The sequence below is a fragment of the Capra hircus genome, chromosome 7 (assembly GCF_001704415.2).
Source record: "Capra hircus breed San Clemente chromosome 7, ASM170441v1, whole genome shotgun sequence".
In the NCBI taxonomy this organism is placed as follows: domain Eukaryota; kingdom Metazoa; phylum Chordata; class Mammalia; order Artiodactyla; family Bovidae; genus Capra; species Capra hircus.
Window position 1 is genome coordinate 30,294,070 of NC_030814.1, and position 27,404 is coordinate 30,321,473.

At 41.8% G+C, this 27,404-nt stretch overlaps 1 protein-coding gene and 1 long non-coding RNA gene across 7 annotated transcripts in view; one reads left to right on the forward strand and one right to left on the reverse strand.

The window, feature by feature from the left end:
* LOC108633191 (teneurin-2) overlaps nucleotides 1-27,404 on the reverse strand; it is a 755,039-nt gene that overhangs the window by 30,682 nt on the left and 696,953 nt on the right. For all 6 annotated transcript variants that reach the window (XM_018050074.1, XM_018050073.1, XM_018050072.1 and 3 more), the window contains one exon: nucleotides 26,715-26,950. In XM_018050074.1, the coding sequence (XP_017905563.1) occupies nucleotides 26,715-26,950 (236 nt within the window). The remainder of the gene's footprint in view (nucleotides 1-26,714; nucleotides 26,951-27,404) is intronic.
* On the forward strand, nucleotides 24,622-26,701 carry LOC108636343. Its single transcript, XR_001918285.1, has 3 exons — nucleotides 24,622-25,426; nucleotides 26,236-26,529; nucleotides 26,614-26,701. It is a non-coding gene; the product is annotated as an uncharacterized LOC108636343 (long non-coding RNA).

Genomic DNA, 27,404 nt, shown 5'->3' on the forward strand with positions numbered 1-27,404 from the left:
TGTAAGTATAGTGCTATAACATGTATTCATGGGGGATACTAACATGTAAATCATATGTGCAAGCATGACTATCATAGTAACAACTATCTTAGTATATGAAGGTGTTGAGAATGCAGAAAAAACAGAATAGTGGGCAAGCACAGAAGAGGGTTCCCAAACCTCTGACTGCTACCATTTGGGTTTACTGCTGTTACTGAAAAGCTAACGAGGCCCAGGTACACCAACCATAAAAAAGTAATAGGTACTAATCATTCAGTTCAGTTCAGTTCAGTCGCTCAGTCGTGTCCGACTCTTTGCGACCCCATTAGCCACTGATAATTCAGGGTGGGAATGGGATTTTATTATAGAGCTAATTTGAGATTTCCCACTGTTTATTGAGATAATTGGGCTTCTCTGGTGGCTCAGACAGTAAAGCATCTGCCTGGAATGCAGGAAACCCGGGTTCGATCCCTGGGTCGGGAAGATCTCCTGGCGAAGGAAATGGCAACCCACTCCAGTATTCTTGCCTGGAAAATCCCATGGACAGAGGAGCCTGGTAGGTTACAGTCCATGAGGTCACAAAGAGTCAGACATGACTGAGTGTCCTCACTTCACTTCACTTCATTGAGATAACTGATATATCTCATTGTATAAGTTTAAAGTGTACAGCACAGTGATTTAACTTACATATATTATGAAATGATTACCACAATAAATTAGGTTAAATCCATCATCTCATATAGATACAAAAAAAGGGAAGAGTCTTAGGATTTACCCTCTTCACACCTTTCTTTAAAATCAATGATTTTTAAGTTTATTTTTAAAGTTAAGATCAAATTGACATACAGTATTCTATTAGTTTCAGGTATGCTGCTGCTGCTGCTAAGTCGCTTCAGTCCTGTCCAACTCTGTGCGATCCCTTAGACGGCAGCCCACGAGGCTCCTCTGTCCTTGGGATTCTCCAGGCAAGAATACTGGAGTGGGCTGCCATTTCATACAACAGAACAATTCAATAGTGTATGTACTGTAAACAATCAGCTCAGTAAGTCTAGTTATCACTGATCCCTGTACACAGTTGTGAAATACTTTTTCCTGTGATGAGGACTTCTAAGATTTACTCTTCAGTTAAGTTGCTCAGTCGTGTCCGACTCTTCGTGACCCCAGGAATCACAGCACGCCAGGCCTCCCTGTCCATCACTGACTCCTGGAGTTCACTCAAACTCATGTCCATCGAGTCGGTGATGCCATCCAGCCATCTCATCCTCTGTCGTCCCTTTCTCCTCCTGCCCTCAATCCCTCCCAGCATCAGGGTCTTTTCCAATGAGTCAACTCTTTGCATGAGGTGGCCAAAGTATTGGAGTTTCAGCTTTAGCATCAGTCCTTCCAGTGAACACTCAGGACTGATCTCCTTCAGAATGGATTGGTTGGATCTCCTTGCAGTCCAAGGGACTCTCAAGAGTTAGCAACTTTCAAATATGCAATACAGTGTTAACCATAAACACCATGCTGTACATTACAACTTATTTAAGCGTAAGTTTGAATCTTTTGACTCCCTTTCCTCATTTTAATCACCCCAACCCCTTACCACTGTCAACCACCAATCTGTTTTCAGTAACTATAATCTTTTTTTTTTTAAAGATTCCATATATAAGTGAGATCATATGGTATTTGTCTTTTTCTGTCTGACTTATTTCACTTCACATAATGCCTTCAAGGTTCATCCATATCACAAATGGCAATATTTCATTCCTTTTTTTTTGGCAGGGTCAGAATAGTTTTCCATTGTGTGTGTGTGTGTGTGTGTGTGTGTGTGTATGTATCACATCTTCTGTATTCATCCTTGATGGACACTTAGGTTGCTTCGATGTCTTGGTTGTGAATATGCTGCAGTGAATGCTGGGGTGCCTATTTTGTTGGCTTTGTGTTTTCATTTTATTCATATATATATCCAGGAGTGGGACTGCTGGGTCATATGGTAGTTCTATTTTTCATTTTTTTGTTTTCGAGGAAGCGCGATACTATTTCCACAGTGACTGCATCAGTTTGCACTCCTACCAACAGTGCATGCTGCTGCTGCTGCTGCTAAGTTGCTTCAGTCATGTCTGACTCTGTGTGACCCCAGAGACGGCAGCCCACAAGGCTCCCCGTCCCTGGGCTTCTCCAGGCAAGAACACTGGAGTGGGTTGCCATTTCCTTCTCCAGTGCATGAAAGTAAAAAGTGAAAGTGAAGTCGCTCAGTCGCGTCCGACTCTTCACTACCCCATGGACTGCAGCCCACCAGGCTCCTCCATCCATGGGATTTTCCAGGCAAGAGTACTGGAGTGGGGCGCCATTGCCTTCTCCTGCAGGACATGCAGTTTCCCTTTTCTCTACAACCTCACCAACATTCATTGTCATTTTGATAACAGCCATTCTAATAGGTGTGAGGTATTAATAATATCTCATTATGGTTTTGATTTGAACATCCCTAATTATCAATGATGTTGAACACCTTTCCAGGTGCCTATTGGCCATCTATATGTCTTCTCTGGAAAAATGTCTATATAAATCCTATTTGTCAGTAGAAGTGTTTTTTGTTTTTCTGCTATTGAGTTGTATGAGTTCTTTTTGTATTTTGGGTATTAAGCCATTAATAGATATATGATTTGTAAATGTTAAAAAAATGTTATAATAAAAAGGCTGTCTTTTCATTTTGTGGATGGTTTCCTTTGCTGTGTGTAAGCTTTTTTAGTTTGATGTAGTCCCACTTTTTGATTTTTGCTTTTATTGCTTTTGCTTAGGTGGCAAATCCAAAACATCATCCTTCAGATGAATGTCAAAAAGCTTACCGCCTATGTTTTTCCCTCAATTTTACAGCTTTAGGTCTTATGTTCAAGTTTTTAATCCACTTGAGTTAATTCCTGTGAGTGGTATAAATAGTGCTCCAGTTCTGTTCTTTTGCATGTGACTATCAAGTTTCCCCAACACCATTAGTTAAACAGAGTGTCCTTTCTCTGTTTGTATATTTTTCGCTCTTTGTTGTCAATTAATTGACTGTATATGTGCAGTTTATTTTTGGTCTCTCAATTCTGTTCCATTGGTCTATGTGTCTGTGTTTATTGCAATATTGTTTTGATGACTATAGCTTTGCAATAGAGTTTCAAATCAAGGATTGTGATGTCGCCAGCTTTTTTCTTCCATCTTAAGATTGCTTTGGCTATTTGGATATCTGTGGTTCCATATCAATTTTAGGAATGTCTGTTCTATTTATGTGAAAAATGCCATTGGGCTTTGTTTAGGGATTGTATTAAATCTGTAAGTTGCTTTTGATATTAAGGGCATTTTTCTCCTAATCCATGAGCACAGAAAATCCCTTTTTCAATTTCTTTCACTAATGTCTTACAGTTTTTAGTGTACAGATATTTCACCTCCTTGGCTAAGTTTATTCCTAGGTATTTTGATGGAATTATAAATGTGATTGATTTCTTAATTCTAATGGTTTGTTATTAGTATGTAGAAATGTAACAGATTTCTGAATACTGATTTTGTATCCTGCAACTTTACTGAATTTGTTTATTCTACAGTTTTTTTGTAAAGTCTTTAGGATGTTCTGTGTGTGTATGTTCATGGTTTTGGCAAATAGTGGCAGTTTTACTTCTTTTTCCCATTGGATACCTTTTATTTTTTCTTGCTTAATTGCTATCTAGGATTTTCAATGCTATGGTGAATAAAAGTGGCAAGAATGGGCATACTTGTTCTTGTTCTTAGAGGAAGAGTTTTCAGCCTTTTACCATTGAGTATGATGTTCAGTTCAGTTCGGTTGCTCAGTCCTGTCTGACTCCTTGGGATACTATGGACTGCATCACGCAGGCTTCCCTGTCCATCACCAACTCCTGGAGCTTGCTCAAACTCATGTCCATTGAGTCAGTGATGCCATCCAACCATCTGTCATCTCCTTCTCCTCCTGTCTTCAATTTTTCCCAACATCAGAGTCTTTTCCAATGAGTCAGTTCTTCACATCAGGTGGCCAAAGTATTGGAGTTTCAGCTTCAGCATCAGTCCTTCCAATGAATATTCAGGACTGATTTCTGCTAGGATGGACTGGATGGATCTCCTTGCAGTCCAAGGGACTCTCAAGAGTCTTCTCCAACACCACAGTTCAAAAGCATCAATTCTTTGGCACTCAGCTTTCTTTATGGTCCAACTCTCACATCCACACATGACTACTGGAAAAACCACATCTCTGACTATATGGACCTTTGTCAGCAAAGTAGTGTCTCTGCTTTTTAATATGCTGTCTAGGTTGGTCATAACATGGAGTATGATGTTAGAAATGGGCTTATCACACATGGCCTTTATTATATTGAGATGCATTCCCTTTATACTCTGTTGAGAGGTTCTTTTAATTGTAAAAGGATGTTGAATGTGTCAAAAGCTTTTCTGCATCTATTGAGATGATTTTTATCCTTTATTTTGTTAGTGTGGTGTATCACATTGATTTATGGATTTGGAACCATCTTTGCATTCTTGGAATAAATTTCATTTGACCCTGTGTTATGATCTTTTTCATGTATTGTTGAACTCAATTTGCTAATATTTTCTTGAGGATATTTGCAGCTCTGTCCATCAGGGATATTGACCTATAATTTTATTTCTGGCAGTGTCCTTGTCTGATTTTTGTATTAGGGTAATGCTGGCCTTGTTAAATGAGTTTGGAAACATCCCTTCATTTTAATTTCTTTTGGGAAGAATTTGAGAAGGATTGGTATAAATTCTTTGAATGTTAAGTAGAATTCACAAGTGAAGCCATGTGATCCTGGATTTCTGTTTGGTGGGATGTTTTTGATACTGATTCAGTCTTATTACTAGTAATTGATCTGTTCAGATGTTTTATTTATCATTCAGTTATAAGCTTTGTGTTTATAGAAATGCATCTTTCTTCGATATTGTCCATTCATTGGTATATAATGTTTACAACAGTCTCTATTATATTTTCATTTTTGTAGTATTGTTTATAATTTCTTCTCTTTCATTTCAGATTTTGAGTCCTCTCTTTTTTTGCTAAGTCTAGCTAAAGGTTTGTCAATTTGGTTTACCTTCTTAAAGAATTAGCTCTTGGATTCATTGAATTTTTGATATTGTCTATTTAGTCTCTATTTAATTTACTTTCTCTCTGATCTTTATTATTCCTCCTTCTAACTGTGGGCTTCATTTGTTGTTCTCATAGTTCCTTAAGGTGTAACATTAGGTTATCTACTTATGATATTTCTTGTTTCTTCAGGTAGATATTTATTGCTATGAACTTCCTTTTTAGAATTGCTTTTTCTGTATTCCTTAAGTTTTGGTATGTTGTATTTCCATTTTCATTTGTCTCAAGGTATTTTTTTCTTTTGATTTCTTTGACGCATTTGTCTATTTTTTTGTTCAGTCACTTAATCATGTTTGACTTTTTGCAACCGCATGGACTGCAGATAATGGCAAGTTTCTTTGTCCTTCACCACCTGCTGGAGTTAGCTCAGGCTCATGTCCACTGAGTCAATGATACCAGCTAACCATCTCATCCTCTGTTGCTTCCTTGTTCTCTTGGCCTCAGTCTTTCCCAGCATCAGGGTCTTTTTCAGTGAGTTGGCTCTTCACATCAGGTGGCCAAAGTATTGGAGCTTCAGCTTCAGCATCAGTCTTTCTAATGAATATTCAGGGTTGATGTCCTTTAGGACTGACTAGCTTGGTCTCCCTGCTGTCCAAGGGACTCTCAAGAGCCTTTTCCAGCACCACAGTTCAAAAGTATCAGTTCTTCAGAACTCAGCCTTCCTTATGGTCCAGCTCTCACATGGACCTGTACATGACAAATGGAAAAACCAGAATTTTGACTAGACAGACCTTTGATGGCAAAGTGATGTCTCTGCTTTTTAATACACTGTCTGGGTTTGTCATAGCTTTTCTTCCAAGGAGCAAGCATCTTTTAATTTCACGACTGCTGTCACCATCCACAGTGATTTTGGAGTCTGAGAAAATAAAGTCTGCTACTGTTTCCATTTCTTCCCCATCTATTTGCCATGAAGTGATGGGCCCGATATCATCATCTTATATTTTGAATGTTGGGTTATAAGCCAGCTTTTTCGCTCTCCTCTTTCACTTTCATCAAGAGTCTCTTTAGTTCCTCTTCACTTTCTGCTATTAGGGTGGTGTCATCTGCATATCTGAGGTTATTGATATTTCTCCTGGAAGTCTTGATTCCAGCTTAAGCTTCATCAAGCCCAGCATTTCACATGATGTACTCTGCATAGAAGTTACATAAGCAGGGTGACAGTATATAGCCTTGATGTTTGTTGTTCCATGTCCAGTTCTAACTGTTGCTTCTTGACTTGCATACATGTTTCTCAGGAGGCAGGTAATGCAGTCTGTCCTGAGGCCAAACTATGGCAGAGGTAATGGTCATCTCCACCAAGAGGATTTATGCCAGCACACCATGCCTCCCAGGACTGTTGCTGTCAGTGCTCCTGACCCCGTGGCAGGCCACTACTGACTCCCAAACACTCACAGGCAAGTCTCACTCAGTCTTTTGTGGGGTCACTGCTCCTTTCTCCTGGATCCTGGTGCACACACGGTTTTGTTTGTGCCCTCCAAGAGATTCTGTTTCCCTAGTCCAGTGAAAGATCTGTAATCAAATCCCAATGACCTTCTAAGTCAGATTCCCTGGAGTTTCTCAGTCCCTTTGTCAGATCCCCAAGTTGGGAAGTGTGTTGTGGGGCCTAGAATTTTTGCAACAGTATGAGAACTTCTTTGGTGTATTTGATTGACCTGTAACATGTTGTTTAATCTCCATATATTTGTGAATATTCTAGTTTTCTTTTGTAATTGACTTCCAGTTTAATACCATTGTGGTCAGAAAGGATGCTTGATATGATTTCAGTCTTATACATTTGTTAAGACTTACTTTGTGGCCTAACATATCTGTCCTGGGGAATGTTCCAATGTGTATCACATTGTTTTTAGATGGAATGCTGTACATATATCTGTTAAGTTTATTCGGCCAAATTTATTGCTTAAGGCCACTGTTTCCTTACTGATTTTCTGTCTGGACAATCTACCTATTGATGTAAGTGGGATACTGTCTCCTACTATTACTATATTTCTGCATATTTCTCCCTTTAGATCTGTTAATATTTGCTTTATATGCTTAGGTGCTCTTATAGTGGGTATGTAAATATCTATATCCTCTTGCTGAATATACCTTCTTGTCATTATGTAATGCCTTTCTTTAACAACTTTCCCATGTCATACAACAGTGTTAAATTATGGTCATAGTGGTCATTACTCATAGCACTTGTCTTAAAACTGGAAGTTTGTACATTTCAACCACCTTCCTCCAATTCTATTTCCCTCATCTCTGCCTCTGGTAACCAAAAATTTGATGTTTTTTACAATGAGTTTGGGGTTTTTTGTTTGTTTTACATATTTTAACTGTAAGTGAAATCACATGGTATTTATCTTTCTCTGACTTATTTCACTTCACACAATGCCCACAAGGTTCATCCATGTTGTTGTTCCTGGCAGGATTTCTTCATTTTTATGACTGAATAATATTCTGTTGTCTGTCTGTCTCCATCTACCTACCTGTGTACAGCTTCTTTATATGTTTACTTTCAGTGGACATTTAGGATATTTCCATATCTCGGCTATTATAAATAATGCTGTTTGTGAACATGGAAATACAGATCGCTCTTTGACATAGTGGTTTTTTCCTTCAGACATACTCCTAAAAGTATAATTGCTGGATTGTATAGTAGTTATATTTTTGCCTTTTTGAGGAACCTCCATACTGTTTTCCGTAGTGTCTGTGCCAATTTGCAATCCCAGTAGTGTAAGAGTTCCCTTTTTTCCACATCTTTGCCACTTTTATTATCTCTTCTCTTTCGAGGATGGCCATTCCAATAAAAGTAAGATGATATCTCATTGTGTTTGTGATTAATGGCAACCCACTCCAGTACTCTTGCCTGGAAAATCCCATGGACAGAGGAACATGGGAGGCTGCTACAGTCCATGGCGTCGCAAAGAGCTGGACATGACTGAGCGACTCCACTCACTCAGTGATCAGTCATGTTGAGCGTCTTGTTGAGATGCTGAGCACACCTGTTGGCCATCTATATATTTTCTTTGTAAAAATATCTATTCAGGTCCTTTGCCCATTTTTAATTGGATTTTCGCCATTGAATCATATGAGTTCTTCACATATTTTAGATGTTAACCCTTTATCAGATATATGCATGTGTGTGCTCAGTTGCTCAGGCATGTCCAACTCTTTGCAACCCCGTGGACTGCAGTCTGCCAGGTTCCTCTATACATGACATTTTCCAGGCAAGAGTACTGGAACAGGTTGCTATTTCCTAGTCTAGGGGATCTTTCCAACCCAGGGATCAAACCTGCGTCTCTTGTGCCTCCTGCATTGGCAGGTGGATTCTTTACCACTGTGCCACCTGGGAAGCCCTATCAGATATATAGTTTACAAATACATTTTTTCTCATTTTATAGTTATTCCACTTTGCCTTTTTTTTTTTTTTTGCTGTGCAGAGCTTTATAGTTGATATGTTCTCACATGTTTATTTTTGATTTTGTTAATTATGCTTTAGGTGTCATACCAAAAAAATCATTATAAAGACCCATGTCAAGGATTTCTTTCCTTATTTTTTTCCTCTAGGAATTTTATAATTTCAAGTGTTACATTTAAGTTATTACTCCATTTCAAGTTAATATTTGTGAGTGGTCTAAGGGGCCTAGTTTCATTCTTTTACACATGAATATCCAATTTTCACAGAACAATTTATGGAAGAGACTTTCTTTTCTCCATCAAGTATTCTTGGCTCCTTGTTAAATACAGTTGACCACGTAAGCCTGAATTTATTTCTGGGCTCTCAATTCTATTTTATTGGTCTGTTTGTCTATTTTTATGCAAGTATCATACATTTTGATGACTATAGCTTAATACTATAGCTTGAAACCAGGAAGTGTGATATTTTTTGCTTTGTTCTTATTTCTTAGGATTTCTTTGGTTATCAGGGTCTTTTGTGGTTCCATACAAATTTTAGGAGTGTTTTTCTACTTCTGTAAAAAATGCCATTGGAATTTTAATAGGAATTGCATTGAATCTGTAGATGGCTTTTGTTAGTATTGACATTTTAGTGATCTTAATTCTTCCAAATCATGAACATGAGATAGGTTTCATTTATTTGTATCTTCTTTGATCAGTATTTTATTTTTTAAAGCATAAATATTTCATCTCCTTAGTAAATTTATTCCTAAGTGTTTTATTGTTTTTGATGCTATTGCAAATAGTATCATTTTCTTAATTTCTTTTTCAGATAATTCATTGTGAGTGTACAGCAACACTACTGATCTTTTTATGTTAAATTTTTATCCCAAACTCTTCTCACATTTGTTGATTAGAGCTAGCAGTTTCCTGGTATTTAGGATTTTCTATGTATAACATCATGTCATCTGCAAATAGAGACAGTTTTACTTCTTTCTTTTTCAATTCTGGTACTTAAAAATTTTTTTTTTTTCTTGACTAATTGCTCTGGCTAGACCTTCCCAAATTATATTGAATAGGAGTGGTGAGAGTGGGCACCCTTGTTTTGATCCTATTTTTAGGGAAAAAGTCTCGACCTTTTACCATTGTGATGTAGCTGTGGACTTGTTACATATGGCCTTTATTATGTTGAGGTATGCTCTATCTCGGAGAAGGCAATGGCAACCCACTCCAGTACTCTTGCCTGGCAAATCCCATGGACGGAGGAGCCTGGTAGGCTACAGTCCATGGGGTCTCTAAGAGTTGGACATGACTGAGCGACTTCACTTTCACTCTTCACTTTCATGCATTGAAGAAGGAAATGGCAGCCCACTCCAGTCTTCTTGCCTAGAGAATCCCAGGGATGGGGGAGCCTGGTGGGCTGTTGTCTCTGGGGTCGCACAGAGTCGGACACGACTGAAGCAATTTAGCAGCAGCATGCTCTATCTATACCTAATATGTTAAGAGTTTTTATCATGGACAGGTGTTGAATTTTGTCAGATGCTTTTCCTGCATATATTGACATGATCATATGAATTTTTTCATTCATTCTATTAATGTGATCTATCACACTGATTATTTTGCAAATTTGGAGTCATCCTTGTATCCCAGGAACAAATCTCAGTTGATCCTGTGAATGATCCTTTTAATGTGCTCCTGAATTTGATTTGCTAGTATTTCATTTGGAATTTTCACATCTATTTTCATCAGGGACATTGTCTGTAGTTTTCTGGTAGTGTCCTTTTCTGTTTTGGTATCAGGGTAACCCTGGTCTTATAAATAAAGTTTGAGGGAGTGTTCTCTCCTCTTAGATTTTCTGAAAGAGTCTGAGAAGGACTGGTATTAATTCTTAAAATGTTTAGGTAAATTCACCAGTGAAGCCATCCGATCCCAAGTTTTTCTTCATTTGTCGATTTGTGATTACCAATTTTCTTCTTACTAGTTAACTGGTCTGTTCAGATTTTCTGTTTCTTCCTAATGCAGTCTTGCTAACTTCTATGTTTATAAGAATTTTTCCATTTCTTTTAGGCTATTCAGTTTGTTGGTGTATAGCTGTTCAGAGAAGCCTCCGGTGATCCTTTGTATATGTTCTTCTTCATTTATAATTTTGTTCATTTGGCTCCCCTCTTTTTTCCTTGGCTGGTGTACCTAAGGGTGCGTCAGTTGTACTGATCTGTTCGAAGAACCAGCTGTGAGTTTGTTTTATATACTTTATATATTTCCTGTTCTCTATATCTGCTCTTTATTGTTTCTTCCTACTGGTAACTTTGGGTTGTTTGTTCTTTTTCTAGTTACATATACACGTTATCTATTCATTTTCAAAAATTTTCCCCATGTAGGTTATTACAGAATCTTGAGAAGGGTTCCCTGAGCTGTACAGCAGGTCCTTGTTGTAGGACCCTGTTGTAGGACCTACCTGTGCTGTACAGTAGGTTATCTATTTTAAATATAGTGGTGTGTATATATCAATTCCAGACTCCACATTTGTCCCCTACATTTCACCTTTGGTAACCATAAGCTTGTTTTCTAAGTCTGTGAACTTATTTGTAAACAAGTTCATTTGTATAATTTTGTTAAGATTCCACATATAGGCAATATTGTATTTTTCTTTGTCTGGCATTTCAGTTAGTATGATAATCTCCAGGCTCATCCACGTTGCAGCAAATGGCATTATTTTGTTCTTTTAAATGACTGAGTAATATTCCATTATATACGTGTTCCACATCTTCTTTATCCATTCCTCCTCTGTCAGTGGACATTTAGGTTGCTTCCATGTCTTGACTTTTGTAAACAGCGCTGCAGTGAACACTTGGGTGGCATCTATCCTTTTGAACCATGTTTTTCTCCAGACATATGCCCAGGAGTGGGATTGCTGGATCATATGGCAGTTCTGTTTTTAGTTTTTAAAAGGAATCTACACTTTTCTCCATAGAGATGGTACTAATTTACATTCCCACTAACAGTGTGGGAGGGTTCCCTTTTCTCCACACTCTCTTCAGTAGTTATTGTTTGTAGACTTTTTGATGATGATCATTCTCACCAGTGTGAGGTGTCTTAATTTGCATTTCCCTAATAATTAGTCATTTTGAGCATCATTTCATGTGCTTCTTGGCTATGTGTATGTATTCTTTGGAGGAATGTCTATTTAGGTCTTCTGTCCATTTATGTTTTATTTTTATTTTTTTTGATTTTGAGCCACATGAGCTACTTGTAGATTTTGCATATTAATTCTTTGTCACATTGTTTGCAAACATTTTCTTCTGTTGTATGGGTTGTCTTTTTGTTTTGCTTATGGTTTCCCTTGCTGTGCAAAAGCTTTTGAGTTTAATTAGGTCCCATTTATTTTGTTTTTAGTTCCATTACTCTAGGAGACAGATTGAAGAAGATATTGCTCTGATGTATGTTAAAGTGTGTTCTTTCTATGTTTTCCTTTAAGAGTTTTATACTGTCCAGTCTTACATTTAGGTCTTTAATTCATTTTGAATTTCTTTTCTTGTATGGTGTTAAAGAATGTTCTAATTTAATTTTTTTATATGTAGCTGTTCAGTTTTCCCAGCATCATTTATTGAAGAGACTATCTTTTCTTCATTGTATAGTCTTGTCTCCTCTATCAATAGAGTAATTGACCACAGGTGCATGGATTTACTTCTGAGTTTTCTATCCTGTTCCACTGAGCTGTATTTTTGTTCTTCTGCCAGCACAATGCTCTTTTGATGACTGTAGCTTTGGAATATAGTCTGAAGTCAGAGAGCCTGACTCCTCCAGCTCTGTGTTTCCTTCTCAAGATTACTTTGGCTATTTGAGGTCTTTTGCACCTCTATACACATTTTAAGAATTTTGTTCTAGTTCTGTGAAAAATGCCATTGGCAATTTGATAGGGATTGCATTGACCCTGTAGATTGCCTTGGGTAGTACAGTCATTCTGACAATATTGATTCTTCCAATCCAAGAACATGGTATATCTTTCCATCTGTTTGTGTCATCTTTGATTTCTTTCATGAGTGTCTTACAGTTTTCAGAATAGAAGTATTTTGCCTCCTTATGTAGGTTTATTCCTAGGTTTTTATTCTTTTTGATATGATAAATTGCTTAGTTTCTCTTTCTGATCTTTGTTAATGTATAGAAATGCAACAGATTACTGTGTATTAATTTTGTGTCCTGCAACTTTACCAAATTTGTTGATGAGCTCCAGTAGTTTTCTGGTGGCAACTTTAAGATTTTCTATGTATAGTATCATGTCATCTGCAAACGGTGACAGTTCTACCTGGTGAGAAAATGCCAGCCTCCAGGAGAGCTCACACCAATGAGTGCTCCCCAGAACTACTGCTGCCAGTGTCTTCGTCCCTGCAGTGAGCCAAAGCCTCCCCCTTTCCTTGCAGAAGGCCCTCCAATACCAGCAGGTAGGAATTCTATGACCAGGCTTCCATGAGTGAGGTCACTGCTTTTTTCCCTGGGTCCTGGCACACACTCACTCCTGTGGGAGAACCTCCACAGTATAATTATTTTCCAGTTTGTGGGTCATCTACCAGGTGAGTGGACTTCCTTGGTGGCTCGGACAGTAAAGAATCTGCCTGCAATGCAGACTTGGGTTCAATCCCTGGGTTGGGAAGATCTCTTGCAGAAGGGAATGGCAACCCACTCCAGTATTCTTGCCTGGAGAATCCTATGGACAAAGGAGCCTGATGGGCTATACAGTCCATAGGGTCACAAAGAGTCAGACATGACTGAGTGACTAACACTTTCACTTTTCACTTTACCAGGTGGGTATGGACTTGATTTTAGTGATTGCATCCTCCTACCATCTTCTTGTGGCTTTTTTGTTTTTGGATACAGGATATCTTTTTTGGTAGGTTCCAGCATTTTTTTGAGGATGGTTGTTCAGCAGCTAGTTGCATTTTTGGTGTTTTCATAGGAAGAGGTGGGCTCATGTCTTTCCACTCTGTTTACTTTGTCTCCACCTCCAGATTGTTTCTTTAGGAGCTTTCTTGCTTCCTAGTCTAGGTGTTGTTGATGTGAACTTCCCTCTTAGAACTGCTTTTGCTGCATCCCATAAGGTTTGCTATATTGTATTTCCATTTTCATTTGACTCAAGATTCTTTTAAATTTCCTCTTTAGTTTCTCTTTGATCCACTGGTTGTTCAGGATTGTGTTTTAAGATTTCCATGTATTTGTAAATTTTCTAGTTCTCCTCCTATTATTGATTTCTAGTTTCATACTACTATGGTCAGAGATGATACTTGCTATGATTTTAGTCTTTTTGAATTTGTTATGACTTGTTTCGGAGAAGGCGATGGCATCCCACTCCAGTACTCTTGCCTGGAAAATCCCATGGACGGAGGAGCCTGGTGGGCTGCAGTCCATGGCGTCGCTAGGAGTCGGACATGACTGAGCGACTTCACTTTGACTTTTCACTTTCATACATTGAAGAAGGAGATGGCAGCCCACTCCAGTGTTCTTGTCTGGAGAATCCCAGGGACGGGGGAGCCTGGTGGGCTGCCGTCTATGGGGTCACACAGAGTCGGACACGACTGAAGCAACTTAGCAGCAGCAGCAGCATGACTTGTTTGGTGCCCCAACATATGGTTTATCTTAGAAAATGTTCCATGTGCACATGAAGATTGTGTATTCTGCTGCTGTCAGACAGCATGCTTGGTGTGTCTGTAGGTCTATTATGTCTCTGCTGCTGCTGCTGCTGCTAAGTCGCTTCAATCGTGTCCGACTCTGTGTGACCCCACGGACGGCAGCCCACCAGGCTCCCCCGTCCCTGGGATTCTCAAGGCAAGAACACTGGAGTGGGTTGCCATTTCCTTCTCCAATGCATGAAAGTGAAAAGTGAAAGTGAAGTTGCTCAGTCGCGTCCGACTCTTCGTGACCCCATGGACTGCAGCCCACCAGGCTCCTCCATCCATGGGATTTTCCAGGCAAAAGTACTGGAGTAGGGTGCCATTATGTCTATGGTGTTGTTCAAATCTGATGTTTTCTTATTAATTCTGTGTCTGAATGATGCATCCATTGTTGAAAGTGGGATAGTAAGATTCCCTACTATTATTATATTGCTGCTTATTTCTCCTTTTGTTCAGTTTTTGTTTTATATATTTAGATGTTCCAGTGTTTCGTGTATAAATATTTATAATTGTATTTTCTGTAATGAATTGACCTCTTTATTAGTATATAATGACCTTCTTTGTTGTTTTAAGCTGTTTTTAAAGTCTTTTGTTTGATATAATAAGTACAGCTACCCCTTTTTTGGGGGGATTATTTTTTGGTGTACTGTCTTTTTCCACCTCTTACGCTCTCAGTCTATACATGCCTTTAAGGCTAAAGTGAGTTTCATATAAGGCAGCATATTGTTGGATTTTTAAAAAATCTGCCATTCTATGTCTTTTAATTAAATAATTCAATGTTTATGTTTAAAGTGACTATTGATAGGTAAGAATTTACTACTGCAGTTTTGTTCATCATTTTCTGGCCTTTGGTAGATGCATTGTTCCTTTTCTTCATAACCTGCTGTCTTTTTCTGGGTGTGTTTTGATGTCTTTTGGCACGAGTGCTCTTTGACTTCTTTATCATGTTCTGTGTGTAATTACTACAGGTGTTTCTATTGTGGTTACCACCAGGCTTACATAAAATACCTTAAAATTACAATATTCTATTTTAAATTGATATAAACTTTACTGTAACTCCAAAATTTACACTTTAACTTTTCCCATTTTAGCTTCTGGTGTTATGGTTTACATATTTTTAAGATTACATACCTAATAACAGATTAGTTATGATTATTTCTATTATGTTATCTTTTTAACTCATAACTAGAGTTGTATGTGAATTACATTATACTCTTACCATATTATATAATCTAACTTTGTACCTTTATCATTAAAAGTAAGTTTTACTTTCTTCATTTTTACAGTGCTAATGAGTGTCCTTTTATGTCTACTCAAAGAACTCCCTTTATCACTTTTGTAAGGCAGGTCTAATGGTAACAAACACCTTGCTTTTGTTTGTTCATGAGTCTTTATCCTTCTTTCATTTCTGAAGGACAGTTTTGCTGGGTATAGAGTTTTTGGTTTAAAGTTTTTTCCTTTCAAGATTTTAAATATATCACCCCACTTCTCCTAGCCTGAAGTTTCTGGTGAGAAACCTGTTGATAGTCTCATGGGGATTCTTTTGTAAGGGATGTTTTTTTATTGTCCTGCTGCTCCCAACTTTATCTTTGACTTTTGACATTTTTTTTCTTCTTTTAAAAGAAAAAAAAAATCTTTTTCTTAAAAGTTAAAATTTCTTTTTCTTTTACAAATTTGTGTGGAGGGCTGACTTTCAATAGATTACAGCAAGGGAGCTGCTCTGCTGCCTATGAAACCCCGACCCAGAAGCAGGTCATCTATGAATGATTTAGCACCAGGTTCCTCATGAACATGCAGTGTGTGACGGTGAGGGCGGCCACTTTTCCCTCCGCGCCCCATGTCCCAGGATGAAGGGCTCTCCACACTGACCCTGATTCTGACACCATGGTGGGAACGGTGGAGGACCAACTTTTGAAGATTTTAATTGTGTCTCAGTGTAGTTCTATTTGGGTTCAAGCTATTTGGGGTCCTTTGAGCCTAACTGATCCCTTTTTTTTGATTTATAAAAATTTCAGCCATTATTGGTTTCAATATACTTTCTGTTCTTTTCTCTTTGTCTTCAGGAATTTCTGTAATGCAAATATTCTTTCTGCAGGAGCTGGGGTGGGGTGGATAAGTGCAAAGCCTTTCATCACTGTTTTTGTTTTGTTTTTGTTCCTCTGGAGAATTTCAACTGCCTTATCATCCAGGTTGCTGATTTTTCTTCTGTGTTGATTCTGCCTTTGAGGTGCTTTATTGACGTCTTCAGTTTAGTTATTTTTTTTAGCTCTAGAATTTTTTTCATGGTTTCTATTTTTGCTCAACTAGTGTTCAATAGTTGTTTTCCTCATTTGTGTGTTCTTGCAGTTCACTGCAGTATGTAAGAATTGAATTGCCAGTCTATGTCTGATGCAGGATACAGCATGCTTGGAGCTGGTGCATGGGGATGACCCAGAGAGATGTTGTGGGGAGGGAGGTGGGAGGGGGGTTCATGTTTGGGAACGCATGTAAGAATTAAAGATTTTAAAATTAAAAAAAAAAAATAAATAAAAAAAAAAATAATCAAAAAAAAAATAAGAGGACTACTCTGAATTCTCTGGCTGACAGCTCACAGATCTTCATTTAAGTAGGGTCAGTTATTGAAGCTCTCTTAGTTTGCTTTGGTGGTCATATTTCTCTGGCTTTTCATTCCTCATGGTGGTATCTGTGCACCGAAGTAAGTGGTCTCTCTTCTAGACTTTATAGGTTTGCTTTGGTTGAGAAAATGCTTCACCAGTTAGCTCAGTTTTGGTTTCTGGATGTATCTACTGATAAAGTCTTTGAGCAGGTAGGGCTTGATATTAGGATCTGTTTTTGAGTAAGGTAACTGCCTGAGGCCAGGGGTGAGAGGGTGTGCTGCTGACTTTAAACAGTTGGATAGGACTCTTGTCTCAGTTTCCTGCCTAAAGGAGGGTATAGTATAGACTATGCAGTTGCCTAGGTTCTCTGGTCAGGCTTTTTAGACCATTGGGCCAGGTTACTATACTCAGCAGTAGGTAGCGTACTTGTCTTGGTCAGGCAGCAGAATGGAATCCAAGGGCTGCATGGCTTTTTGTCGTGGGACTTGAATTTGGGAAGTGTATATACTGAATTCCCTGTCCAGATGGGGCTACTGGTTTTGCTCTGCAGATGGGAAAAGCTACGGAGTGTTTCTGTTCAACTGCCACTGTAAGCAGGGCTCTGGTTAGTTTCCTTGGTTGGGTGGGCTGAAGCCTGTAGTCAGCAATGAGTGGGGCTACACATTAGTTTCCCTGCTTGGGCACAGTGGGAGAACTAGCTCCAAGGTTTGTAACGCTGTTTGTTTGTGGTCTTGATCCAAACCAACTCTTGCCCCAAGCTCCCTGATCAAACAGGGCCACTGGCTCTGCTCTACAGGCTATCAGCTCAGCCTTCCCATCTCTCTGCTTGAGACTGCTGGGCGGTCCATTCTCTCTGTGTTCCTGGCAGTGACCCTGGCCAGTCTGGGTAGGAGCCACACTCAGCAGCTGGCAGGCCTATGATCTGCTCCCCTGCCTGGATGCTGTGTGTGTGTGGGGTCCACTTCAGGCACCTCCCACATTTTCTGAAGAGGTTTTTCTGGTTTGCAGGAGCTGAGAGCTCCACTTAGCAGCAGTGGGACTGTGGATGAACTCTCCCTGTCTGGGCATAGCAGGGGAAGCCTCCATGCCTGACACAGACTGGCCTCTGGGGGCCATCAGCTCTGCCTGCCTGCTTCCTGGCTTGAGCACTGTTGGGCTTCCATGTCTTGGAGAGGGAGGTGGGCAGATCGGGCTCCACCCCTCATTTGAGGACCTGACTTGCACCCAGGTGAGTTCCCTGGTCAGACTTGGTTCTGCAGCTGAGCAAAGCTGCTGGACGGGATTACTACCTGGGGGCTGCAGGCAGGGGCTTGTTCTGCTGCGCTCTTGAGTGTGGGTTGTTGCAGGCCCCTCCCCGTTTCCCCCATCACGGCCGATTCCCAGTGGTTGAGCCCTGCAGCTTCCCTTGCAGGCTTGGTGGGACAATACAGGTGTAGTGGCTCTCACAAAGCAAGTCACATTGCTGGGGTGGGGGCGGGGGGACCTGAATGTCGCCCAGGAGCTTGCTTTTTCCACTAGCGGAGCTGTGCCGGCCTGGGGGAGGGGCAATGCGGTCCGTGGGCAGCGGCGCCCCTTACCCTTCTGACGTATCTGTCATTCCCTCTGTGGTGCGTGTGTTGGGGGTTGCCTCAGCCTCACCCTGTGTTGTAGAATGCTCTCAGTGGTGCCTTGTTAGTTGCTGTGCTTGTAAGGGCAGAGTAGTCAGGAATGACCCGCAGTCCCACCTTGGTGATACTGCTGAGTTTAACTTTGGAAATGTGTAATTTCTATAAAAACACCCGATCCTTCTAATAATTAAGTGTGATAAATTCACTGGAAGCAGAGCCAGGGAGTCTGGGCCAGCCACATCATCTAATCAAACATCTTGAATTGTGAGGGTCCCTTTGCTAAAGAGGAGGTGCCTGGGCTGTGGGGGTCGAAATTGTGGAGAGTCTGACAGGCATGCTCAGCTTGTCGTGGGCAGCTGCCCCGCCTCATCTTCAGAGTGTGCAGGAGTTTTCACTTAGCCACACCGCTCTCTTATTCCGAATTAAATTACCCATCTAACAATATTTAAATTAACCTTGAGGCTTCCTGGAGAACATAAAAGTTATTTTGAATTATTTTCACTGCCAGGATCAGCACAATTCCCTTCCCAGCCAGCTCGGTAGGTATTCAGTGATTGAGAAACCAATTTTTAAATTAATACAATTTTGTGTTTCCAAGGAAGCCATTATTTTTAATTATCGGGCATTTTCCTCAGCCTGGCTTCCCCAGTTAATAAAACTCAGCTACTTAGCATGGTTTTTATTTTTGCAGAGGGCAGACTTTGGGAAGTAGTTTCCCCATGTGGAATCTCCCTCCAGAATGTTTTGATCTTACCAAGCACACGCCTGTCACAAGGAGGCTCGTAAAAAACCCCAAGAAAAGGAAACGCTGTCGTCAAAATGGCCCTGCTGGGCCCATAACGGATGACTCTAACTTAGCTTGAGGGGCAGCATGGGGAGCCGGTGAATCGAGAAACTGCAAAGAAGAAATTAACACTGAGCTGGGTCCCCTCCCGGAAGTGGCACTGAAGCACAGGAGGAGAAACCTCAGTTAGACTTAGAGCAGAACCCTTGCCTCTTCTGCTTTAAATCTGGGAAACCCTGAAAAGATTCGTGAGGGAGGAGGGAGAGAGTCTCCTTGTCTGGCAGCGCTGAAAAGCAGAACTCCCTGCTTGGAGAGTTGAGCTGTTCACCCACCCAGAGGAGAAGCCTGGCCTGGATGACATCTTCATTTCCTTTCTGGGTCAGTCCTTTAGGATTTAAAAAGTAGCTCTCCCCAGCTCCCATACAACATGACTCTGTGCTATGTTGGGATCAGGGCTGGAGGAGACAGAACAACTTGCTATCAATTTAATATTAGCTTAAAGAATGCATAATTAGAAGGTTAAGCCTCTGCAAACACGTTAAATAATGTATTCCCCAAGCAAACATGATTTGGTGATGATGTGCTATTTTGGATGGTGGTGAGGTAGAAAGGTGGAAGAGACCCAGATCTGAGTTGCATTGTTGATATGGATCGTTTTTGTCATTACAAAGTAGAATCTTCCCTAGTCAGGCCTTGGTTTCCTTATCTGTCGTGGCCTGTGAACTTCTGGTGGGTAGAGGCTTTAGCTTAAGTTTCTCAGGGTCTCTGTTAGTTTGGAAAGTGCTTGGTGCTCGACAAGCATTTGTGAGTAAGGGGACTGAATTAGACTGAGTTTAAACATGTTAGATCTAAGGCTTTAACATGAAAAACCGAGACAAGAAAATGTGAGCAGGACACTTGTGACCTCCAAATATCTGAAAGGCTGTCTTCATTCTGAACAGTGATAGTCATTCTGGGAGGAACCCTCGAGTCCTGGAATGAACACAGATTGGAGGGAGTGGATTTTTAGGATGTCAATTTAAAATCACATCCATTCATTGAGCATTTACTGAGCACCTACTGTGTATGCTTGTTGATGTGATCAATACTTAAAATAGAGCAGAACAGTTAGGGCCCCTGCCTTTGTGAACTTACAGGTCAGAGGAGGATAAAGACACATAAACCAACAGTGGAAAACATGTGTGTGGTTATGAGAGTAAACAGAGGAAGGCACTATGGAATGGAGAGGGGACACAGAATCAGAACTGAGCTGACAAGGACAGCTGCCCAGAGAAAGTGCTGCCTCGGGGTTGGGGGTGGGGTCCCAAAGTATGAGAGTTCAACAGGTGAGGGCAGGAGGTGGGTTAGGCAGAATATTCCAGATGGGGTGGTCAGGAAGTGAAAGCTTGGGTGGTTAGCAGGGGCCCTGCCCAGGTGTCAGAGAACTTCACTTCTGATGCTTTGGGTATCCTGGTGGAGGCAGGTGGTCCCTGGGGAGGCATGTGGCAGAGAGGAGAGGTGTCTGATGTGGAGGTTCAGCCTAGATGACCTGAATGGGGCTTGTACTTGTCATCCTTCAACCTGAACTTCTGGATGTCAAGCATGTCGTACGTCTCTTTAGCCTCTAAGAAGAAAGGAAGACGGAGCAGCCTATGGATGAATGCTCCTTTGCATTCAACAGTGGGTACGTCTGGTGAGGACTTCTATATTTCTATAGTCACTAAGTCATGTCCAACTCTTTTGTGACCCCCATAGACTGTAGTCCACCAGGCTCCTCTGTCCATGGGATTTCCCAGTCAAGAATACTGAAGCGGGTTGCCATTTCCTCCTCCAGGGGACCTTTCCGACTCAGGGATCAAACCCGCATCTCCTGCTTGGCAGGTGGATTGCTTAGCACTGAGTCACCTGGGAAGCCCTTCCAAGATCCTTACCAGAACAATAAGGTCCCAATCCCTTGACCTCACCACCCCCAGCTAATTTGCTCTAACCCTTCTGCCTCATCTTCTGCTCAGATAACAAGCAACAGTCTTTTCTGCCTCAGGGCCTTTGGATGTGCTGGTAGCTTAGCCCAGAATGCTTTCTTCCCATTCCATTACTGGAAAATTCCTACTCCTCATTCATTTTCTTACCCCAAAGGCCATTTTCTTTGTGTGGCCTTAACCTCAATCAGATATGCCTTGTTATCTCAACCATGTTCCCTCACAGCATCCATCACCATTTCTTTACATTAGTTGTAGTTAATTTGATTACTATCTGTTTTCCCCTTGCTACAGTATAAGCTCCAGGAGGATATTTTTACTTTTCTATCACAGCAATCAAAATAGCAAGTAATCCAAAAGTAATGCTTGTTTGGGGGATTTATTATTGAATATATTTGCAGAGGCTTAAGGAAATGGCAACCCACTCCAGTGTTCTTGCCTGGAGAATCCCAGGGATGGGGGAGCCTGGTGGGCTGCCGTCTATGGGGTCGCACAGAGTTGGACACGACTGAAGCGACTTAGCACCCTTCTAATTATATATTATTTAAGCTAATGTTAAATTTGTAGCAAGTTCTGTCTGTACAAGCTCTGTTCAGAATTGAGTGTCTTGTCTGTTCACTAATACATCCTCAGTGCCTAATACAGTGCCAGGAACATAATAGGTGCTCGGGGGAAAAAAAAAACAACAAAAAACAAAACAACATTGGTTGGTGCAAAGTGAATGCACTGGGGCAGAAAGGGCTGATAAAATTCAGGCTTTTGTGGTGACAGTGTAGGTTAGCAGACCTACAGAGTGGGATCCACGCGGAACTGAGTTCACGTGTGTGTGTTCACAGGCACACATGCACATCTGCCTCCCACCTTGTTCCCGTGTCACTGTCATTTGCCACAGAAGTAAAAGTAACACAAGCCAACGTGTAATTGCAATGTCATACTAATTATACAGAAACCAAAACAAAATTACTAACTCCCACTCCTTCTGGGAATACTAATAACACTAATACCAATATCATGATGGAAGATTATCTTGGCAGCAATTTTCCTTTTGTTCTGCTACCTACACATGTAGCTGTTTCGTGCTTTTGCAATCTCTGTGTAAATCATAATCAGGAGGAGATATCCTAGAGGGTGGTTATATGCCTTCCTTATCAGAGAGAATCGTGCAGTAAGCCTGTCTTAGCAAAGAGCAGAAGTTTTAAATCTTAACAGGAGGAGGTGGTTTCAGTGCTGTCTTCCAAAAGTATAGAAAGAAGTCTTGCTGGAGGGGAGGAGCATTAAAGCATGAACAAGTCCTCAGGACCAGAAGTTTGTTTTATGATTAGGCTTTGGAAGGATGGACGATGAAGACTAGATCGGGGGTGCGTAAGTTTCAGTGTGATGTAACCATCTCTTCCTCCTCTGGGAGCAGCGCCCCCTTTCCCTGAGGTTTCCCCATCTAGACGTTTTTACTGAGCCATCCGTCACATGGTACATGTGACCCAGCCACGCACAGACCTCCCCACCCCCTCCCGGAGCAGTGGGACTGGCCCAGGGCTGTGACTGCCATTACATCTGTGGCAGGCCCTTCAGAGGGCTTCGAAGGGATTTTGGTTTTTGATTCTGTAAGAGATCCCTTTCTCTTCCCTCTGGGTCACTAAGCTGAGCTAATAGCAGCCTGGAGTCATCTTTAGCCAAGCCTGCCTGACCTCCCCAGTGTGAAGAGGTCACCAGTTGAAGGTAGGGGTAAATGAGCCTAAGTATCAGGGGAAACACTGATAAGGGATGGAAGGGGTCCAGGAGAAAGATGTCAACCTGATGATATCATTTGAGCTGGTGAAGTCGCTGGTGGGGAGAAGCAAGGCCACGCACAACACATGCCCTTTTTAACAGCTCATTTGAGTATACGTCCTGTTTCTTGCAGCGGAAAGATTCCTGACAGAGGCATTTATGGACTATGCACATTCCACGGAGGAGCCTTTTAAGGGGGCGTATTCATCATATCTTCATTACCCACTGCCTGAATGCCCATCACATGGTACCTGTCATCAGGGATACGGCCGTGAGATGGTCCTCATGCCCACAGTGCTTACAGGTACCCTGATGTAATAGCTTCATGAGAAGGTCAGAGGAAACAGGGAAGAGTGGTGGGTGGTGAGGGCTGGAGGCAGGAGGAGAGAGATTCCTGGAGCAATCCTTGGGAGGTGGAAGGAAAAGTCTTCTCCACTTTGAGTCTAGGCAGCGACAACTGCTCGAGATTTTGCAAAAGTGAAAGAGCCGTAAAGCTTTTGGTGGAAGGGAATGGCCATGGGCCATCCAGCCACCATTTTACACGTCAGCCTTCAGGTAAGGGCTGCTGGTGCATCCCTCCTGAGAGATGCCCTGGCTAGAATGCTGGAAGAAGGGGGTACCTGGGTGGGTAAGACTTTCACTGGGGACCGTTCTGGGGATTCTGGTGAACTCCAGGGATGCTCAGAGCCTTTGGCCCTCACTGCTCAACTGGCCCGACTCTGAGGAGTGGGCCAGCCCCTGGGAAAGGTCAGGCTGTTTGCATCGATGCAAACAGATCCACGGGGGTGGGGAGCAACGATGGAATGGTGCTGGTTCAGTGGTAGCACCTGAAAGCTCATTCAGTTTCTTCCCCCTCCACGAGGCAGGGCTGGGACTGCGGAATCGCACATCTCTGTCTCGGGGTTCAGGTCCCAGCTTCTGTCCCGCAACAAAGCCTGGCAGCTAGTCCTTGAAGTCTGGAGGACTCCTTGCCTTCCCAGTCTACCTGATCGCGGAAGAGGTCCCTTAAAGGTGAGCCTGATATAGCCACCCTGCTAGTTGCCAGATCCCATTAATTGTGTGCGCTAAGTAGCGCTCAGGTCTCCCTCTGTCTTCTCTGCTAGGGATTTTGTTTCTTGTTTGAACTACCCCCTCCTCCTATCCTGTCCCTATCTGATTTATCTTCCTCTGTACCCAAGGAAGCCTGAGAGGTCTTTCTAACACGACAAATCCCAACACGTCACTCTGCCAACCAAACGCTGGAGCAGCACCCCCACCCTAGCAAAATATGCCCTTCATTCCCTTCCCATCCTAACCCTGACCAACTCACTCTGTCTCACAGTATAACACAGACCTTTCTCTCCAGCCACACTGAGTTTTCTGAAATGCCATTCCTTTTTTTGAGGTGGCGGCGGCGGCGGGGGAGCGGGTGGAAACCTCTTTGCCTTTTCACAAGCAACACTTTGATCACCCCTTGCTGATAATCTTTGCCTGGCTAATTCCTCCTGCTCTGTAGAACTGATTCCAACTCTTCTGTGAAGCATCTCTCAGCCCTGAGCTGGAGGGCAGGGACCCTGCTACGTGGTCACCAAATCTCCTTTCATTTTCTTCTTAGGCTTGCAGAAAGACACCATTTCCTAGGCTTCCTTGCGGTTAAGTTGAAGTCACCCCTCTGTGTTCTCACGAGGGGGAATGGCAGTGATGCCTGCCACATCTAGCCATGTTCATTAAGCCCCCAATTTCAGGGCTTATCTGTGCCCATTTGTTAACCGACCACAGCTCATCCTCCCCCGACTGATACAGTGACGTTCCCCCTTCTTGACATCCTGGCCTCGTTGACAGCTCACAACATCACGTGACTCACGCGTGCTACTCCACCTTCCTCCTCTACCTTCTCCCAACGGCTCCCCAGCAATTTCCAGGAGCTGCTTTTATTTCATTCACTAAACAATTTATGAATTGAATTAAAATAAATGAGATGCAAATAAATTCCAGGCTTTCTCCCTCATTTTCAAATTACATTTTCAGTCCACTCAACCTGTTATAATCTCATAGTGATTTTCATTTAAGAGAGCTAAATGGATATGTGATTATTGTTACAGGAACTAACACCAGACAATTAAATGTTGAGGTGTTGATAGATAAAGCTGTGTTTCGATTTGCATAAACATGATGCCAGCAAATCTAACCCTGGCAGAAATTCAGTTATAAGACTTGCGTGCCTAACTTCTGCTAATTACCACGAGTACCATTATTACGACTTTTAATATTTGGAGTTGGGATTATGGCCATTTTATTTGAGGGCTGCATTTATCTTTATTTCAAAAACTCAGTCAAAATGCATCACTGACTTATCAGAGAAAAGGCACGATTACTACTCCTAATCAACTTCTACGGTGCAGTGTATCAAAAATCAATTATACAGCCCTGAAATCCAGTCATTAAGGATTTAGTTACTAATCTCATTTCATTTTTGTCTTTAGGAACATACTGCAGCTTGCAACTCTACAGATACCAGCAGAGGAAGAAAAACACGGGCGACTGCTGATAACCTAATGCGGAGAATTAAACTCCAACTAAACAAAGGTAGAATCTTAACATGGAGTGGCCTGGTTCTCCAGGGAGTCACCTGGGCTGGCTGGATTTCAAGCCAATAACACAGTAGAAGTTATGACCCAGGTTTTTTTGTGGGTGAGCCTTCTGAGCTCAGGAATTCCAAAGCATTTGTTAAACCCTGCAGCATCGCATTGCTTACCATCTTCCTGGGGAGTATCTCAATCCACAATGATTTTTTATCTGTTAGTTGGCTTACTAGCTGCTGCCTCACCTGCTGACTGTAAGCGGGCAGGGATCTTGTGCTGTGTAGCTCCAGTGTGTACCACAGTGCCTCGCTCCTCGTTAAGTGTTCAATAAATAGGTGCTGAATTTGACAAAGACTGAGATCCCAAAGATGTTCCCAGTGAGCATGGGGGTAAGAACCTGTCTCTCTTAATACCATGTAAATGACCAGAGCAGGACCCAGGCTATCTGGATGACTGTTGATGGAATCAGGAGTTGTGAAGCCTATTGGCTAAGAATCCTAGCATGTGAGACAGAAAGAGAGAACTGGGGCTGAGTTCAGGCCTTGGCATTTTCAAACCATTGTACCCTTGAATTGGTTACTTAGCTTCCCAGAGCCCATGTTTTCTCATCTGAAAAATGGAAATAATACCTACCCCCATTGGAAAGTAAGATAATGTAAGCAAAGCATTTAATGTCATGTTTGCATCATAAAAGTCCTCCATGAATGTTACATATCGGTTTTAAAAGCTGTAACTTGTGGTGAGTTACCTAGTCTGTGGAAGCTACAGTTGGTTAAAACTTCTTGCTGCAGCTTGCTTGTTACTTCCTCTTAGGAAGCCTTCCCTGATGCCTGCAGGGTGGATGAGAGCTCCTCCTCTGTGATCCCACCAAGCCCTGGATGCTCCTCCAGCTTCTCGCTCAACCCACTGGATTATCCTGAGTTCATCTGTTCTACCAGACTGTCAACTCCTTGAGCCTAGAGAGTGTGTTATAAAACTTATTTAGCAAAGCACACAGTAGGGCATAGGCACCAGGTCATTTGTTAAGTTGGCCAAACAGTGAAAGTTGACAGAGAAAATGGCAAGTGTGAAAAGAACACCAAAGGGAATCTCTACTTTCAGCTGAAGGTAAATCCCCACCTTTTCCATCCTAGAAAATGCAGAACATTCTTCCTGAGTCCCCGAGGGATGTGACTCACGTGTCTCTTCCAGGGAAGAAAGGAGCCATGGAGGCTTGGGAGACGGCCTCAGCTCCTGAGGAAAGGGGGTGTACCCTGCCACTTCGTGGGGACAAGTTGGATGGGATGACTTACCCGGAGCTTCCTGCCAAAGATGGTAACTTTGCCTTTAATCTGTTCCTTTCTTAGGCGCCACTCAATGGAGTTGAGGCCATTCTCCATGGGCAGGGAGATATTGCAGCGCCCGATGGTGGGGGTGATGGTGCCTGCGAGCACGTGGGGCTCGCTGTGGAAGCTCACGCCCATCCCGTTGGCGTACATCACCCGCAGGGTCCCATTATTGCAGAGCTGGTAGCTGTTCCGCACTTGATCTGGAGAAATGGAAGTGGGGGCGGGGAGAGGGAAATAAATTATCCATGCTGCTAGTCATGAGAGAACAGAACCCCTATTTTTGTAGGTTTCCATGGTACTTTGCAGCTGTCAGTCTAAGGCTGCCTTCAATTAGCACACGTGCAATGTTAAGGTGAGTAGCAGAGATGCTACTGATCCGTGGAAAGAAAAACATTATTAATATGTGGCATTCTAGAAATAATTATGCTGTGATATTTTTCTTCTACTCACTGAAGACTATTAATAGTACATTTAAAGACGTATCTTGCCTACACAATTTGTGTCAATCAAATGCCTGATCTTTAACATATATATTTTAGCTGAAATGGAAAAAAATAAATGAAAATGGACTTAATTTTGTTTCCTTTCCCCTACCATCTAACCTGAGGCTGATGGTTTACCATCGGTCAGATCCACTGCAAATCAAGTCTAGGA